The 17,088-nt window shown below is 43.7% G+C and overlaps 1 protein-coding gene across 2 annotated transcripts in view; it reads left to right on the top strand.

Annotated features, from left to right (window-relative positions):
* Window positions 1-15,995, top strand: part of pnocb (prepronociceptin b) — a 26,227-nt gene extending 10,232 nt beyond the window's left edge. For both annotated transcript variants that reach the window (XM_086263935.1, XM_086263936.1), the window contains exons 2-3: window positions 4,653-4,908; window positions 14,851-15,995. In XM_086263935.1, the coding sequence (XP_086120061.1) occupies window positions 4,771-4,908; window positions 14,851-15,504 (792 nt within the window). In that variant the 5' untranslated portion in view covers window positions 4,653-4,770 and the 3' untranslated portion in view covers window positions 15,505-15,995. The remainder of the gene's footprint in view (window positions 1-4,652; window positions 4,909-14,850) is intronic.
* The last annotated feature ends 1,093 nt before the right edge of the window (window positions 15,996-17,088 follow it).

Raw genomic sequence — 17,088 nt, forward strand, 5'->3', positions numbered from 1 at the left:
GGCCTAGCCTCCCCGTCAGCACTGTGCATATCCTCCCCCTGCACCCCGTTAACTGCCTTCTCTGGAAATGATATGAAATGTTGAGGATAACTAAAATAGTATTCAGAATTATAGGTGGCTAAACTGGATGATGGAGAAGCGAATCATTACAGAAAATCAGGCAGAGAAAGGAGGGTGGTGGTCTGTGGCTCAAAGTGTCACACTAATTGAGTTTGATGTGATTGAGATGTGGATAAGCTGAGACTCCTGTGGCTCTTGGGCACAGTGGCAGGTCCACACACACCGGGAATGCTTTAATGTCGACTGCTGCAGATTAATTCATGGTGTCTTTTTAGGCGGTCCACAGCTGTCCCAAAGAAATGCAAACATCATGTTTCCAGTAGCCATTTTAGTGGTTTAAAGGTGTTTTATTTTTGTGAGGTTCAATGTCAGGAAGTTCACAAAACAGTCAAGTACTAAAGGTTTTTATGTTTTTTGTGGGATTAAAGGTTATCCTGCAGGGATCACAAATGCCTGCACAAAATGATTTTACAATCTAGCTAATCGATGTCATATATTCTATCTGCTTATCTGGGTGCAGGTCCCCTTACAGGGCCGCCTCCCACAGCTGACTCCTTTCAGTGGGGAGGAATGGCAGCCCTACCCTCTACCCTGTTCTCGCTCACTTTGCTCATCACTCGACTTAACTGCTTTCAGCCTTCATCAGTTAAATGAAGATCCTCTACCCCCCACCGATCTTCAGTGAGCAGAGCTCCGTTAATAAGTAAATCCTGTATTAAATTTGCATTACTATTATTACTATTATTACTATTATTATTACTATTATTACTATTATTATTATTATTACTATTATTACTATTATTACTATTATTACTATTATTACTATTATTATTATTATTACTATTATTACTATTATTACAGGCTCGATCCTGAATGGTAATCTTCATTTGGACGCACAGTTGTTTGGTGATGTATTAACGTACGTTGTGATCTTAAGACAAACTGTATTGATATTTAATATGGTGGCGAATCACAACAACAGTTCTCTCAAAGGCGTTTAACACATTGCTGCGTAGGCTTGTGTGCAAACGAGAGGGCGACACACATCTGAACTCACTGCTTAACTCTGTGTGCATTTCCACATGGCTGCACCGGATCTGCATTTGCTGAAATATTAACTCATTTTAGACACACAAATCGCATATGCATGAGCTCCCACCAGAAGCAAACGATATGAAAGTGACCACAGTACGGGAATGACACCATAAAAAACACTACGCTTTGAGGCATATACAACGTGTGTGTACTCCACCTAAAACCTGTTTAGAGATGCAAATAACGGCGCTGGACTTTTTGTTAATGAGATGAATTGCAGGGCATTAAGGGGTGCGCGAAGGGGGGGGAAGAGGTGTCCAGGTGATGCAGGAAACACCGACGGCAATCACGCCTGTGACTGGCCGATCCGTGCAAATCTTTACAGCCAGCTCACTGTTACATCTGCTACACAAATCTCGAGACCGCCCGGTCCATTAATTGTTAATATCCACAAAGTAATAGCCTTCATTCAAAATGGCCAAAGCAGCAAGGAGTGGTGGTAATTTATCCCCATCAGAGCTTTTAGGAAGCCTGTTCACCACCAAGCAGGCGCAGGAAAACCCCCCATCAAATACTGATCTCAAATATTTCTGTACGACTTTAAATCAAAGCAAGTCACCGTGTGGGGAAGAAAGCATCTTTGTCATAGTTCAAAAATTCGTTTGGTGCGCCCGTTCGCCAACACGTGGGTTATTGCACGCCCCGAGCGGCGCAGCGGCGTTCGTTACATCAACTTTTCAGAACCCCTCATGTGAAGGAAGCTCAAACATTTTCTGTTCAGGCTGTAAATGTGTTTGTCAATGAGTCGAAGTGCGGCTCTGACTGCAAACAGCTTCTTCACAAAATGTCTTTTCAAGGCTTTTTGAGTCAGTTTGAAACGTCCTGACTCAAACGAGTGACGCCGCAGCGTCGGGGTTGACCTTATGTAACCCTGTCCTGACACGGTGCAAACACTGGGACTGCTCTACATAGATTGCATATCTGCATGTAATGCTGCGCTGCTCGACCTCACAGATATTCAGGCCCCAGCTAAAAATTATAATAATGTTTTTAATGAGCCTTTGAATGTGTGGCGGTCCATTATCTAAAACATTTCACTACAACTATTATTAATGATGTGAACAAAACTCCTTCTAACAGTATTCACATGAACACGCTGTTTGAATATAATTAATGTGTGAAAGGTGGATCTTTGTGATTCTGACGCCTGTCGAAGGCCGACGCCATCACATTTTCCTGGTTTACTCGTTTGTAAGAGCTGCTTACAGGAGAGCCTAACTATCTGAAATGGGCTTAGTCAGCAGGCGACCAAGTGATCTTTGCAAAGCAAACAAACAGCTACCCTAATGACTTCCCATAAAACCATTTCTACTTGTGTAAATGGGCTGGAGTCACACATGACTGCTTTCAGATGCTGCTGACTACGAGTGGAAATGTAACAAAGTGGAAACGCTAATATTGTCCTCCGACTCCCACAAAGCTGGTACGCTGTTTAAAATGTAAATAAAAAGAGAAAGCGGTGATTCCCACTCTATTCACACGAGAACACAGAAAACATATCTAACGGGAAAAATCGATCATTTTAAGAAAAATATTGGCTCATTTTGTTGATTTTGTTGAACGCGTCTGAACACAGTTGGTAGACTTTTCCTCTTCTTTTAGTTTGTAAATGGGAACCGAGGAGACCCACCGGGGAGAGGAACATCGTCCCAGTCTTCTGTGACTGTGGCTGCTCTGCAGGTCTGCCACCTTCCCCAAACTTCCACGACCCCCTAAGTAATCGTGCACGTGCAAACAGCTAGTAAAGACTTAAAGACTGAGACCAGCAGCGCATCTAATAGCACGAGAAAACGGCTGAACGTCCTTAATATCCTCCTTCCCTTCTGCTGATTCACATACGTGACTGTGTGGTTCTGTGCTCCCCTTCAGTTTCATACACCTGTAAGGTTTTTAGCTCTGCCAAGCAGGTTATGTTTTTGGTTGCATACGTGTCCTTCTCTCTGTAAACGTAATAGCGTGAGAGGTTGAATCCTGGTAACATTTTGTCGAGGTGTACAATCCAAACTTTGCTCGCATCTTAAGACCTTATACGTCCACACTAATGCGCATCGTTTTCTCTCCGTTTTGGCCTCCTGTCCACACCGAGACACATTTTCCTCAAGGAAAAACGCAGTGTTTTGAAAACGCTCTCGAAAACGAATACGTTTCAAAACGGTGCTGTCGCGTCGCAGTGTGGACAGCGAAAACGCAGTTTCTAAAACGATGACGCGTGTTAGTCATGTGATGCAGTCATGTGACCAATTACTGACAGCCCTATTAAAGATTAACATCAGTCTGCACGTGCTTCATAGAGCTTTTCTTCAAACTCTCACTCGCTTTTGCAACTTTGTGCTTTTGTGTTACTCGCAGCAACAACTCCAGCTCATTGTGAGTCCATTTAAAAACTCGCTGCTTTTCCTCCACATTTCAACGAAAGTGAATAAGCCGCAGACAGAAATGAGGCAGGCCGAATCTTCTTGCGTTTCACGCATGCGCAGGACTGGTACGTAAGTGTTTTCAGATGTTTCAATGTGGACGCACAAGTCTGTGAAAACGACTGAAACGTGGACGCGGAGCGTTTTCAGACAAAAACGCAGTTTTCTAATCTATCCGGGCCGGTGTGCACGTAGCCTGAGTTGACCTTAAAGATTTACTGGTGGGAAATCTGACAAATTTACAAACTGTGATTCTTACAAGTGTGGTGTGTATCGTCGATATATAGCAAGTACTTCATTATTAGTATTTCTTATTTGACCTCTGACCTCTCCTTTAAGGTCAACAGATTGAGCAGCTCCAGCAATAAAGCTGTTAATATGTATAACAGAGAACATGTTTCCTAAACGTTTATAGTTACACGAGCATGAGGGCCTTGGGTGCCGGCTTTAAGCCTGCAGACAGAGTGTGGAATATTTCTATCAAGCAGCAGCAATCTATGCTGCTCTGTTTTTCTCTTTGTTATTGCTGTTATTGGCTGATTCGGTGGTGCGTGGCAGAATAAATGGGGGTCAGACAGGTAGAGCCCACACCAGATGATGGGGTCTATCTCACCGGTTATTCTTCCTCAGCCTGCGCACGCGTCCTGTCACACATTTCTTCACTGCTAGCATATTTTTTGCCTCAACATTGACTCTAATGCCCATTTTATCATCGTCCAATCACTGTTGTGTGCGGATTTCTTGCTGCCTCAGGAAATGACCTGTGTTGTAGTTTCAAGCTAATCTGTGGAGGCACATATGGGCTCTTACTAATCTCCAGCCTGCGGTGTATGATTTCGATCTGCGATCCAACCCTCCAGCCTGCACAGGATGATTCCTGTCCACTGGAAATTGCCCATTTTATCATTTATTGCCTCAGGTTGTGCTCTCTCTCTCTCCACCCACACTGTCCATTTCCTGTTATTTGATGAACACTCTCCCACCACCAACGCTTCGACTGGCCGGCCAAATCCACCAAATTATCCCTGCGAGTTGGAATTCATGCAGTATTCCTGTCAGTCTGTCCGCTCTCTCTCCCTGCAGGCTGGACCCAGATCCCACAGCTTTTACCTCCCAGATCCTCCAGCTGCTGACTCCTTGTTTTGAACTCTTCTGTTTGCTGGGCTCCTCTTTGTCGCTGCCTGTCTGGGTGCGCTGAGCGATGAAGATCCCTCTGTGGTGCCTGGTGGTCCTGCTGGCATGTCTCTTCACCCCTGGATGCAGTGACTGTCAGGGGCAATGTATGGCCTGTGGACTGCTCCTGCAGCAACAGCAGCTGGAACAAACCTTCAACACCATGGTGAGCACATGTGTGTATCATTGTAATTCTGTGTGAATGCATGTCAACACCGCGGCGCATGTGTGCAGCTGCAGCGAGCCATCAGCACCCTGATGGGGCCATGATGGTGATCCAGTGAGTTATTGATTAGAGTGTCTTTGTAACGCATCGTGTACAGTTCGATGGTCCTGTGTGTGCTTTGTTTGCTCTGTAATGTAACTACTTATGTTGTGTTTTTGCGTTGTCTGGTTGTCATTGTGCATAAGCTTTCTCTGTGTGCTGTCAACCATTTACATTGTTGTGTTTTCACCTCAAAAACAGCAAGAATATTTATTTTTTCACAAGAATTAAGGTATGAAGCATATTTCAATCAGTCACCAAAACATCCATCCAAAATATTTCATGCAGAGCAGAATTGTGGTGGCAACAATAATTAAGAATAGTAGAAATCCAGATTTCATGTCACAAAGGGACATTGAAAGCGCTTTATAAATAAAGTTATTATTATTATTATTATTAGTCAACAGACTAAAGAACAGCTTCTTCCCGGGCTGTCAGAACTCTTAATGCAAGCTAAGAGTGTGTAAAGACTTCCCCAACACATCCACCCTGACACTGCTGTGGATCATCTATATGCAATATCTCAGTCTTTCCATGTTCTGTGCAATTATTTTGGTCCCAGTCTGTTTCAATGTTTCCTCCACATACACCATGTATATAGTTCCACTCACATATGTATACATATACACTGTTTTTTATTTTATTCTATTTATTTAATTATTTATTTATTTTCCGCCTTCGTTGTATATTGGTTTCTCTTCTTCTTACTTTAGCACCTTTGTGGTCCAGCTACCCAATTTCGCTGTGCAAGAAACTGCACAATGACAATAAACAGCTCTAAGTCTTCTAGAAGTGTGCGTTTGCAGGATTTTTACCAGCTCATGCAGAGTCTCGATGAATGACACCATGTTCCACTTTGTACAGTGCTGACACTGGAGCTGCTTCTGCTGATTACTTTATTACCTGCACAGGTGACGGGAAGAAGCAAGCAGGCTGAAACTGCGGGAAAGGACGTGCAGGGAGCAGGGCGGTTATGCAGTGGTTATCACTGTGACAGGGTTCTAGGTTGGAGCCTCGTGTGGCTCGGTCATTTTTCTGTTGCCTCATTGCTCAGAATCAAACCCAGGCATGTCAGACTAACTGGTGAAGTGTGGACGTGTGGCTCAGTGACTCCTCGTCCTTCTGTGCCTGTCCCGAGTGAACCTGTCTGTGTTGTCTGGGTAGATGAACATCAGGGGATAACTGAAGTTTCTGCAAATCATGATGTGGGGACATATCTGACAACCAGCCAAGCTCACATTCACACTTATGACCAGTTTAGAACTGAAGTATCTGAATTTCCAAACGCTCCTTCCAGTTCTCATCTACACATGTTCCCCCCAGCTGTTCGTTCTTGTTTTCGTGCCCCACCCTCCCTCCCACTTTTATTTAGTACATGGTAGACTTGTAGTCAAGACCGCCTAAACTGAGACCAAGTCGAGACAAAAAAGTTTTTAAACTGCAGCCAGATGCTGTTTTGTTTACGGGTGTCGGGCATATCTATGTGTTTTTGCGATGCACTCGCACAGCCCTCCTCACCGCTGTCCACTGTCTCACTCACTGAGAGGACAGACACACACTGCACTTGACTGTCATGTCTCTCACCCTCTCTGTTTTTCACATAATGATACTATGTGAAAAAAAATGAGGATAAATTAAGTGAGGAGCCGGCTCTCGCTTAATGGGAGTCGACTCTTCAGAGTCGCTGCAAAGCACTCTCCAAGCACGGCTCTTGGAGCTGATGCCTTTGCACATGACGCATTATCAAACGTTACGTTGTGTGTCATGGATACTAGTGGTGCAACGGCTCAAAAATCTCACGGTTCAGATCGGATCACGGTTTTAAGTCACAGATCGGATCAATTTTCGGATCAGCAAAAATAGAAAAAAAAGACAAAAATTTGACTCGCCGTTTATTTATTTAAGTATTTTTTGCCTATTAAAAAACAACTGAAGACTCATTCCACTCACTTATATAAAAACAAATTAAGGTGCAATATGGACATTATGGACCAAGCTGGGCATCCCCTGCACACGGCCATAAACAACCAGAGGAGTCTGTTCAGTGACAGGTTGCTTCTCCCAAAGTCAAGGACCAGCAGACTTAAAAAGTCCCACACGCCATCAAACTGTTTAACTGCTCGCTGGAGGGGGGGAAACAAGGGGGGAACAAGTAGCTGTAGCGCCTTTTCCCTGTGCAATAGTTTTTGCTAATATCCAACGGTGTAATAGACTCACAATACTTGAAATGTGCCGTTCCCTTGTATTCTTATTCCTGTTTATTCTATTTATCCCTTTTGTATTCTCTGTATTTATAAATGTGTATATTTGGTATATTTCTGCTCACATTCTGCAACTTCTGTCGGTGCTGTGCTACTGGAAACTGAATTTCCCGGAGGAACCCACCCGAGGGATAAATAAAGTTTCATCTAATCTAATGTAATCTACAGGGCAGTGCAGGGCTTTGTATCTACCACTCCGCTGTGATATAACGAGCGGTCACGGTCACGTGGCTTTCCGTTGACCTGGAGCTCCACCCATTTGTAGTTAGAGCAACAGAAGATGGTTGGAACAGTTCAGCCATAACTTTAAAGTTCTCCTGCTCATACATGCTTGGAACGATCTTGTCACTGAAGTGGACGCGCAACGAGACATCATAGCGTGGCTCAAGCACGTTCATCGTAGTTTAAACCGCTTGTTTTGCACAGCAGAATACGGCCTCCCGTCTGCAGCTAAACACCCCAGCAGCTTCTGTAATAGCTTTGCCCGGTCGGGCTGGGCAGCAAAGGGCTGCTTAAATACCGCAAACTCCTCTGCTCCTCCACTTGAACCGCTAGCGCTGGCCATAACTATCGCTGGACAGACTGACCACGCCACCATACGCGTACTTTTCTTTTTCTTTTTCGAATCTTCGGATCGCGTGCGTACCGAACCGTGGAGTGGGATCGGTTCGGATTTCGGATCAACCGTAATCCGCTGCACCACTAATGGATACCGTTGACTCCAGAGGCGGAGCCAGACATTTTATACACCCGGGGCTTAGCCGTAAAGGGTAGTATGCATGTGGGATGGGGGGGGGTAGGCTGTTTTGAGTTTTGTTCAAAAAAGAATCTCTTCATGTAGGAAAAAATATGTCACATATGCAGGACACCTTAAACTAACTTTTTAATTAAGCAGCGAGACAGAACAAAGTCAGGGCTGTATCAAGACACGAGGACTAAACCCCAATTCAACCAGACCCAGAACTGATCCAGAACTAAAACAGGACTACAACAGTTCAAAATCAGGACTACTGAAGACTTAACCAAGACAGAACCAGAATCAGAACTAGATGATAGCAGCACTAAAAATCATCATAGACCTGCACTACACTTATTTTTTAATTCTACCAAAGTACAATAATTATTTAGCCTTGTTGTGCAAACAAGCTGCAAAACTTAATAAATATAGAATTTGAAAAGTAACAAACGGTATCTAAAACGTTACACTAGGCACTGGATACATGTTCTGATGAGTTTGGGCAAACAACATGTGACTAACAGGTGTGTCACCTGCTCTTGTTCCCTCCCTGTTCTGTCCTCCTCTCTCTCTCCCTCTCTGTTCCTCTTGTTTTGCATAGAAATATACTGAACAACATACAAAGTATAATATATAAAATAACATCTACCTTTTTTCTTTGAAAGAAGCTCCTTATGTCCATTGTTGTGTTCATCAGTACATAACTCAAACCGATTCTGTGCTTTATTTAGCCGTGGAGGGAAACAACTGAAAATATGAAATAAACACACATGTGAGCTGAGACTCTCTAAAGAAACAGCATTGTTGTTGTTCGACTTTTCATTTCGCCATTTGTTGATTCACTCGAAGAGCAAGTAAAGTAATATGGGTCAAGTGATCAGTTTGACATCAATCTTTTGTGATTCACCGTCATATTTACATTATTTGTACAGTACAAATGATTTGCTTCGGAACTTGGTCGAACTTCAGCTCTTCTCTGTCTGCGCTTCTCCAACAGCAAACTCGCAGGCAGCAGCTTCTCCCCCCTCGCTCACATGCTGTGCTCCGTCGCCTAGTGCCTGAGCTCGGATCATACCAAAATTAGGGGGGATACTCGGTGTATAAATGCTCAATCAACACTCTTTTATTCCATACAATTCAACACTTTATGAGCATAAACCATCTGGATGGGGAGACATGCATGCAGAGGGACACAGCAAATCTCAAACTGGTGGAGGGTTACTCAAACTCTTATAGCCTCTAGTGGCCCCCACCTAATCATAAAAACCTAAACATTCACATTCTTTCTAACTCCTAGTGAGCCTGACTTATGGCCTTGGCTCCCTATTTTGTCTGCCTTCAACAACAGTGGGGGTGAAGCTCCCGTGGAATGTGCTCTGTCTCCTCTACTATCAGAAAAAGTCCTGACTCTCTGAAAACAGTATTTCTTATAACTCAGCTAACCCTAATAACTGTAACAGTTATCACCTTTCTCTAATTCAGGAGAATACTACAAACTAAAACTACATAATAATTTCACAATCTTTAATTAGGGGTATAACATAGCATAAGATAATATTATAATCCCACAATAGATAGACAGACAGACAGACAGCACTCTTTATGCTGGAAGTGCTTATCATCTCCTGTGTGGACAGGTGTCAGAGCAGAGTGCCAATATTCTTTCTGTGCCAATGCACAAATGGCAATTAGTGTTATAATGGGTGGTTAGTGCCAAACAAAATATCTACACACACACACACACTTGGGTCATAAGAGCCAGACTTAGACTAACATAACATCCTAAAACCTGAAAAAAATACTTCCTATTATTTTTCTCTCATAGCGTTGGGTTAAAACTAAAGAAAGCCACGCAATGCACAGTGACGGTGACATGATGGAGACACTTTTATGCAGAAGGGATTAGTGTTGCTTCTCTGTGAGTACCTACAGCACCTGTGCAGTTCTTTGTGACCATCAGGAAATCCCGGCCTCTACAGTGGGAGGATGTGATCGTTCTCCGAACTGAACCCAAAATTTCCACGCGGCACAGAATCTCATTCCAAGCAGTCTGAGAAAAATCAGTGGGTAAAAATAGTCGGTGGGTGTCCACGAATAGCTGTAGGACGGCTAATTTAGCTGATAATGATGCAGAGGAAAGACAGCTGGGACCTTTTTGGAAGTTGTAATAGACTGCCTCTCAGTATCATCAGCCTGGGCCTACATCGCTGACTGACACATTTGATCAGCACCTCATTGTGTTTGCCGCCATCCCATTGAGCCACAGATGGAATCCACGGAGCAATTCCATTGTCTCCCACTCCAGACTGAGAGTGTGTGCGTGAGGCCGCCGCTGTTTGCTATAATGTCAGGACCCATTAATTTATTTGTGCACACACCTACACGCCCGTACCCACACACACAGATTCTACCACCACATTCATTACTTACTGTCATTTTTTTAAATGCCAGCTTTTGTTTACATATGTGCTAATTACCTGTGATGTGGCTCTTAGTCACGGAGTTTCCTGCCTGCTCTCGTTTGTAGTTCAGCTGTGTGAAGGTGAGAGTGTAACCAGGGTTACTTTGTCTGTGTTTGTCATTAGCTGCCAGACTTTCGTCCAGTTAAAATCATTACTCTGTCTCATTGCTCGACAGAAGTGTGGGCGTTGCTTCCCTTATGCGTATTTGCAAACAGCCACAGCTGGTTCCTGACGCACCTTTGATTGTTGCACAGAGATGTTGTGAGGCCTGGGGGCCTCATGCTGAACATTGTAGAGATCTGCCACACTCCCTGTTAGAACTGGACCATTAGCTAAGTTAGCTACTGTATGCTATCAGCCTACGTTTAAGTGTTTTTACACAAAACAGTCAGAACAAGGTGAACAGCTCTGCTCTTGGTCCCAGCAGTGGTTTGTATGCTACACTGCACAGCTGTTCTGACTTTGCTGCACAGCATGTGGTGTCCCAGGTGGTTAGCTCTCCAGCCAAGCTGGGTCCAATGGCTTTACTGGTGGAAACTCAAGAAACAAATTATCATCTTGAATCTTTATATATATATATATTTTTTTATACTTTTTCAACATGTTCAAAATAAAGATTCAATCAATCAATCAATCAATCATCAATAGTGCTGCTTTTTCATACAGGAATATTACATTTCACTTAAGAATGTCTCACACACACATCTCTCTCTCTATCCTTCAAGCTCGGGTCCTCTACCAGAGGCCTGGGAGCTTGAGGGTCCTGCAGTATCTTAGCTGTTCCCAGGACTGCGCTCTTCTGGACAGAGATCTCCGATGTTGTTCCCGGGATCTGCTGGAGCCACTCGCCTAGCTTGGGAGTCACCGCACCTAGTGCTCCGATTACCACGGGGACCACCGTCACCTTCACCCTATATATTATATTATATTATATTATATTATATTATATTATATAACTACCATAAATCACAAATACTCAGAATTACAATACAATCACATGTAAAGAAAACCATGCAGTAAATAAAGGTGCAGGCTGGGACCTTCCCGTATTCCTCACATTTCCTTGCTGGAGAATCAGGATTTTTTTAAATTGCAGTGAATTTCTCCTCTGGGGCTGACAGATCGTGTAGTCCTTCTCTTTCATCTGTTTTCTCTCTTTTTTCATATCAACTTTGATGATATGATATATTGATATACTATTGATAGCGATAACCTTCGCTAATCGTCACCCTGATGGAAACGTTTTGGAAAGGTTTACATTGGTTCGATTTCTTCAGCGGGACTTTGTTACCTGAACATCTTCCCTGAAGAACTGGATCTGTGCACTACATCACACAGCAGGCAAAGTGTGACTTCTTTGGCTCTCCGTCACGTACACCATTATCAGTCACTCCTCACAGGAACAACTCTTTTGATAAGATGTTTGCAGATGGCTTGTGAGCACAAGCTGGCTCATAACATGGCCTTTGGCATCAAGGTGGGCCTTAAACTCTGATCTGTCCACCCCAAGATTAGGTAGCAAAGTAGGAGCTTTTCTGCTGCTTCTCTGATCAGTTCAAAGAATTTAGTACATCAAAATCTCAACACTGTATTTAAGAGCCAGCCCTGACCCACCTCCTCTGTGAGAATTAAGCCTTTGAAGCGAGCTCCTCTTGGAGAATTTCCTCAACCGTTTTATCCTCTTGTCCTCACGAGTATATAAATCGTGGACTGTGTGCATGCACGCACTTCCTCAGCTCATAAACTCCTTTAGATTGCTCCATTGATCCGCTGCGGAGAATCCCCTGGTGCGCTCATTTCATTTACGATGGATAATTAATTTCTGTTGATAGATTCACAGCAGAACTCCCTCTTCTCTGCTTCCTTTGATGTGAGCAGGTTTCTGATAACAATGCAATTTATCTCGTTTGAGCGAGATTTGACGAGTAAATGGGATTTGCTTCTTACCTCAAACTGAAATCAGCAAGCTTGGGAGTTTGGGAAAGGGTGAAAGAGAAGAATACAGTGACCTACTGTCAGCCATATATGGATGCAAAATATAGGTGATAAATATATTTGGATTTACTAAACAAGAAAAGCCGTTGTTGCATCAAAAAAGCTTTAAATGCACTTCAAATGTTCTTCATTGGTCCTTGAAGTCAGACTATCAAGCGTCACGACTATGACAGGAAAGTCATTAAGACGAGGTGGAAATCAGCGCTGACAAACTTCGCTCTATACAGAAAAGTTCAGTTCCAAATCTTTAGGAGCGGAAACAACGTCTTGAAGCTGAAGAGTCATTCGGAAATAAATAGTTGTCAGCAAAAGACATAATTTACCTGCTGTCCTTCAAATAGCCTCGCACTTTTCTCCAATTTTGTGCTGTCAATCATTTTGCAATAGTCGATGTCACATTTGTCAAATTATGGATGTGTCACATTCGCAGATCATATATGCTGAACACAGCAGGAACCAGGCCCATTAACTTCTGTGACACCCGAGTCATCAAGGTTAAAAGGAGGCTAGTTCAGCTGACGCCTGCACTAAAACTAATATAGTAATGCCATAAAATCATGGCCATACAATTATTTTGTGTTTGGCTGTTTGACTAGAAGAAAAGCTATTTGATTAAAATGACTGGCTAGCTTTTACATTTTGTTTTCTTTTTGGCTATAAACTCAGTGCATATTTTCACAGCTCGGGGACTCGGGAAGCAGTCATTAGTCTCATCAGACTTTTTCATATGAGAAATAGTTGAATTCACTCGATGTAATATAAACAGTTCAGCTTCTAGTCAAAAAAACACATAATTATTACCTGACTCTCGTTTATGGGCCACATCATTTTCTGTCTCATGAATCTAACTTTGTGCCACAAAAGGCAGCTTTTTCCCCGTGAACATGTTCATACATGTACCGTGTGTCATATTCAAAGGCAGCATAATGGGTGGATGTAGCCACTCCTCATTTTGAAGCTTCAGCATTAGCGGTGTCGGCAGCGCAGGGTTTGTCTTTTAGAGCCAGAAGTGACCTTAAAATGTTTGGAGAGTTATTCATCAGCTAACGTTAGTTAGCTTGGATAGCTAGCTGAATTAATAAAATGCACCGAGAAACATGCTAGTGCTAATTAGTGCTAAGTAACAGACTCAGCAAACCATTGTTTTAGTTTGATGTTCTGTTAGAAATGCTCCAAAAGGAACCAACAGCAAAGAGAGACAGTGAAGAGCTCTGGTGTAATGACTGTCACCGCTCTACTTAACGTAGCTTCAACAACTCTTCTTGGCATCGCTCATCAAGTGTTTTCCTTCTGGAGCTCTATTTTTACGCTTCTTCTGCATTCCTCAGCCATCCTCTCAGTTTCCGAGATAAACTAATTTTTCTCCCTCGTTAGGCTCCAGCTTCACATAAAACTCACTGAGCCTTTTCCTTTGCCACCTCTGTCTTTGTCGCACGTCTAGCCTCAGAGGACTAGCCCACTTCTTCTCTGCTTACCTCTTCCTTTGAATTCTTCCCCGCACTTCCTCAGTCAACCACCAGGTTCACCTCCCCTTCTCGTCCAGAATCATGCTACAGGCTGCCATCCAATGCACCCCAGCTACCGCACCCCTTACACCACCTTGCAGTTTATCTCTTTCAGACTGCACCTTTGTGCGCCTTCCTCTCTTATTCAAAACCGTCTTCTTCTTGAAATATGTGGTCACCACAGCCATTTACATCCTTTTTGCAAAAGCTGTCCTTCTGCATTTCTCTAAAGAAGTACAAAGCGCACCGTCTCACCCCAGGAAACCTTACAATCCTTCTTTGTAGGATTCTTTGCTCGTAGCTTTAAGCTTGAATAAATATAATGATCCAAATTACCACTACTCCTAACAACTAGCAACTATAACAGCAGTGCTAGCTAAAACTCTTTAAATATCAGGTCAGAAATATCACACTGCTATGTTTGCTAAGCAGCGCTCGAATGTAGGAAATGTGAGGAAACAACCAGTAAGAGATCAATGGGAACACGCACATGTTCAGACAGACAGACAGTTTATGTGTGTTAGACTTGAAATAAGAGCGTCTGCTCTCTGCTCCGTTATTTGTCCTTTCCATGATTTATGTTCTAAGGAAAGAAAATTTGTGATTGTAGAAAACGGAGATACTTCAGGCCTTGTCAGCACCGTTACGTTCGACCGTCACGTTGCTCTGGTGTGTGGACTAAACACCTGCAATTATTTGCCAGCCCAATATTCTCAGCATCCTCACTGTCACCTTCTTTCTTAAGCCTGATTAGCGCTTGAATGACTGCAAGTAATTAGGGGACTTCAAAGTCTCTGGGATCTTTGTTGTGTTTTCATCAGTTAAACGTCAAAAAGACCCCTTCGGATCGCCTCACCACGTCACTGTTTCTCTTCCCTCTGCAGGTGTGTTTGTTGGAATGCGAGGGTCGCATCTCCTCTTCGCTGACGTGGGACGTATGCAAACGCGCTGTGAAGCTATCGCTCCATCCTACACTTTCTGAAGGAGGCGCTCTCTTCAAGAGAACGGGAGAGGAGCTGGAGCTGACCTCTCTCGACCTGAACTCTGACAGTGAACTGGTGCAGTCGACAGCTGCGGAGCGTTTCCAGGAGGGGGATCGGGATGAGACACCCTTCGAGCAGCGCAGCGTCCAGTATGACTCATCGCTGCTGGGATCCTCTGAGGAGGGGGAGGGCCTGCAGAGTCTGGATCTCAGTCTGACGGATGAAGAGCAGAAGCCCAGAGAGGAGAGGAACGTGGAAAGCGATGGCCAGCTAGAGGCCGGTGAAGGTGAGAGTTCAGAGGGCATCGCCTTATCCAAACGCTTTGGCGGCTTTCAGAGGGGGCGCCACGCATACAGGAAGCTGCTGGGCTCATCGATGAGGCCGCTACAGAAGCGCTACGGCGGGTTCATAGGCGTCCGGAAATCTGCCCGCAAATGGAACAGTCAGAAACGGGTCAACCAGCTGCTGAGGCAGTACCTGGGCATGAGGAGCAACCGCAGCGGCAGATTCAACCCCATCCCAATGAGCCGCCTGTGGCGGCAACACAAACTGTAACGCTTCCGGGGCGCCGCCTCTGCTTACCTCAACCTGTCAACCATTTTTTTCCCACAGCAGCTCACTCCAGTTTGAACTGTGACGTCATCAGAAGAACAGACTCCGCCATCTTGCCCCGCCTCACTTTGTGTCTCCAAGTAACAAAGAATGTTTTGACCGTGATGTCCTTCCTATTAACCACATTTACATGCCATTCTGTGAAATAAAAGAATTCGAGAAGTGCAATTGAATATATTTTTGTGTGTCGGTATAATAAAAAGTGGCCAAATGAGACTGGAGAACTGGTTTAATTGAAGAGTTTGAAAATGATGTGGAAAGCACTTTGATGCATGTTTGGCTGGAACATGAAGGCAGCACTTTGTTTTCCTCACAGTCCAGCCGAGTATTCCTAGATTTAGGAATACTCGGCTGCTACACAGCTGCTAACTGCTCAGCTTCCCAGTTAGAGCAGACACAAGATCAGATGATTTTATATATCAGACGGTGAAACTGCTGAAGCACCAACTATTAATTAATGATATAAAATCTAATTCCCTGCTTAGAAACCTAATTAAGTAAACACAATGAGATAAATTGGTTTTCTGGACTCTGGCTTTATTAACACTGACAGTAAAAAGTATTTTTCAATTGTAATCTGTTATTTCTGCAATAAGGTGGAAGTTTTTATTGCAAACTGTTCCCGTCATGAGTTTCTCTGAGAAATGATCATCAGCTCTGCTGTCAGTGGAACAATACTGCCCTCTAGTGTCCGGGGAACGATCACGCTGGCCTTGGATGCTGGCTTTGGCTCGGATGTGGAAGTCTACGGACGAGCCCTTTTCCCAGGAGTTAGACTGAAAGTACAAATTAACATAAAACGGCGAGCTAACAGAATAAATTCATAAAACATTAAAAAACAAATAAATAGTAAACATTTTTGAGTAAAGAAGGACGGTAGTGTCCAGTAATAATAATTAATAACAACAATAATTCTTTCCTTTTTGGTTTCACTTGTGAGAATCAAGTCTGAGAATAGAAGATGAGATATTCTGTATATTTTGATTTGAGGCAAATTTGAGATGAGCTACATGAAAGTTATTCGTCTCGGGAGTCTGTGCATCACATCCTCCGGTTATAAAGAGGCGGAGGATCAGAACTGTGATTCATGGCTCTGGATTTCAAATGTTAACCCAGCTCACCCACTAGCAATTCCAGCTTTAATTGTGAAAATGAGGCAGCAGACCTCAGGAGTAAAGCAAACAAAGAAACAAGAGTCCTCCTCCTGCTTTCAAACACTTCTCCACCCGGAGGCGTTTTCCTCCTCAAGGCCGTTTAAAGCGCAGGAAGATGTAAACTGCCAGGGATCGTTGGGCATCTACTGCACGGTGAGACAGGAGAGGAGGTCCAAGGAAACGACTCATGGCATCCACTTAATGCAGAGAGGATGAACTGTGCACGTCAGCTGTTTGGGAGGAAGTGTTTGTTGTTTCAGCCGTGATTTTGCATATTCATAGATTTTCCCGACGGTGCTGATCGTTTCTGCAGTGTGTGGCTGATTGCAGAGAAGATGCAGGTGTGCACGTGCATTTCTCAAAGAAAGAAATG

Source organism: Aulonocara sp. 'chitande type north' Nkhata Bay, linkage group LG15 (genome assembly GCF_057382095.1).
Source record: "Aulonocara sp. 'chitande type north' Nkhata Bay isolate Kocher_YH1m ecotype deep benthic linkage group LG15, A_spYH_male_GT1.1, whole genome shotgun sequence".
NCBI lineage: Eukaryota > Metazoa > Chordata > Actinopteri > Cichliformes > Cichlidae > Aulonocara > Aulonocara sp. 'chitande type north' Nkhata Bay.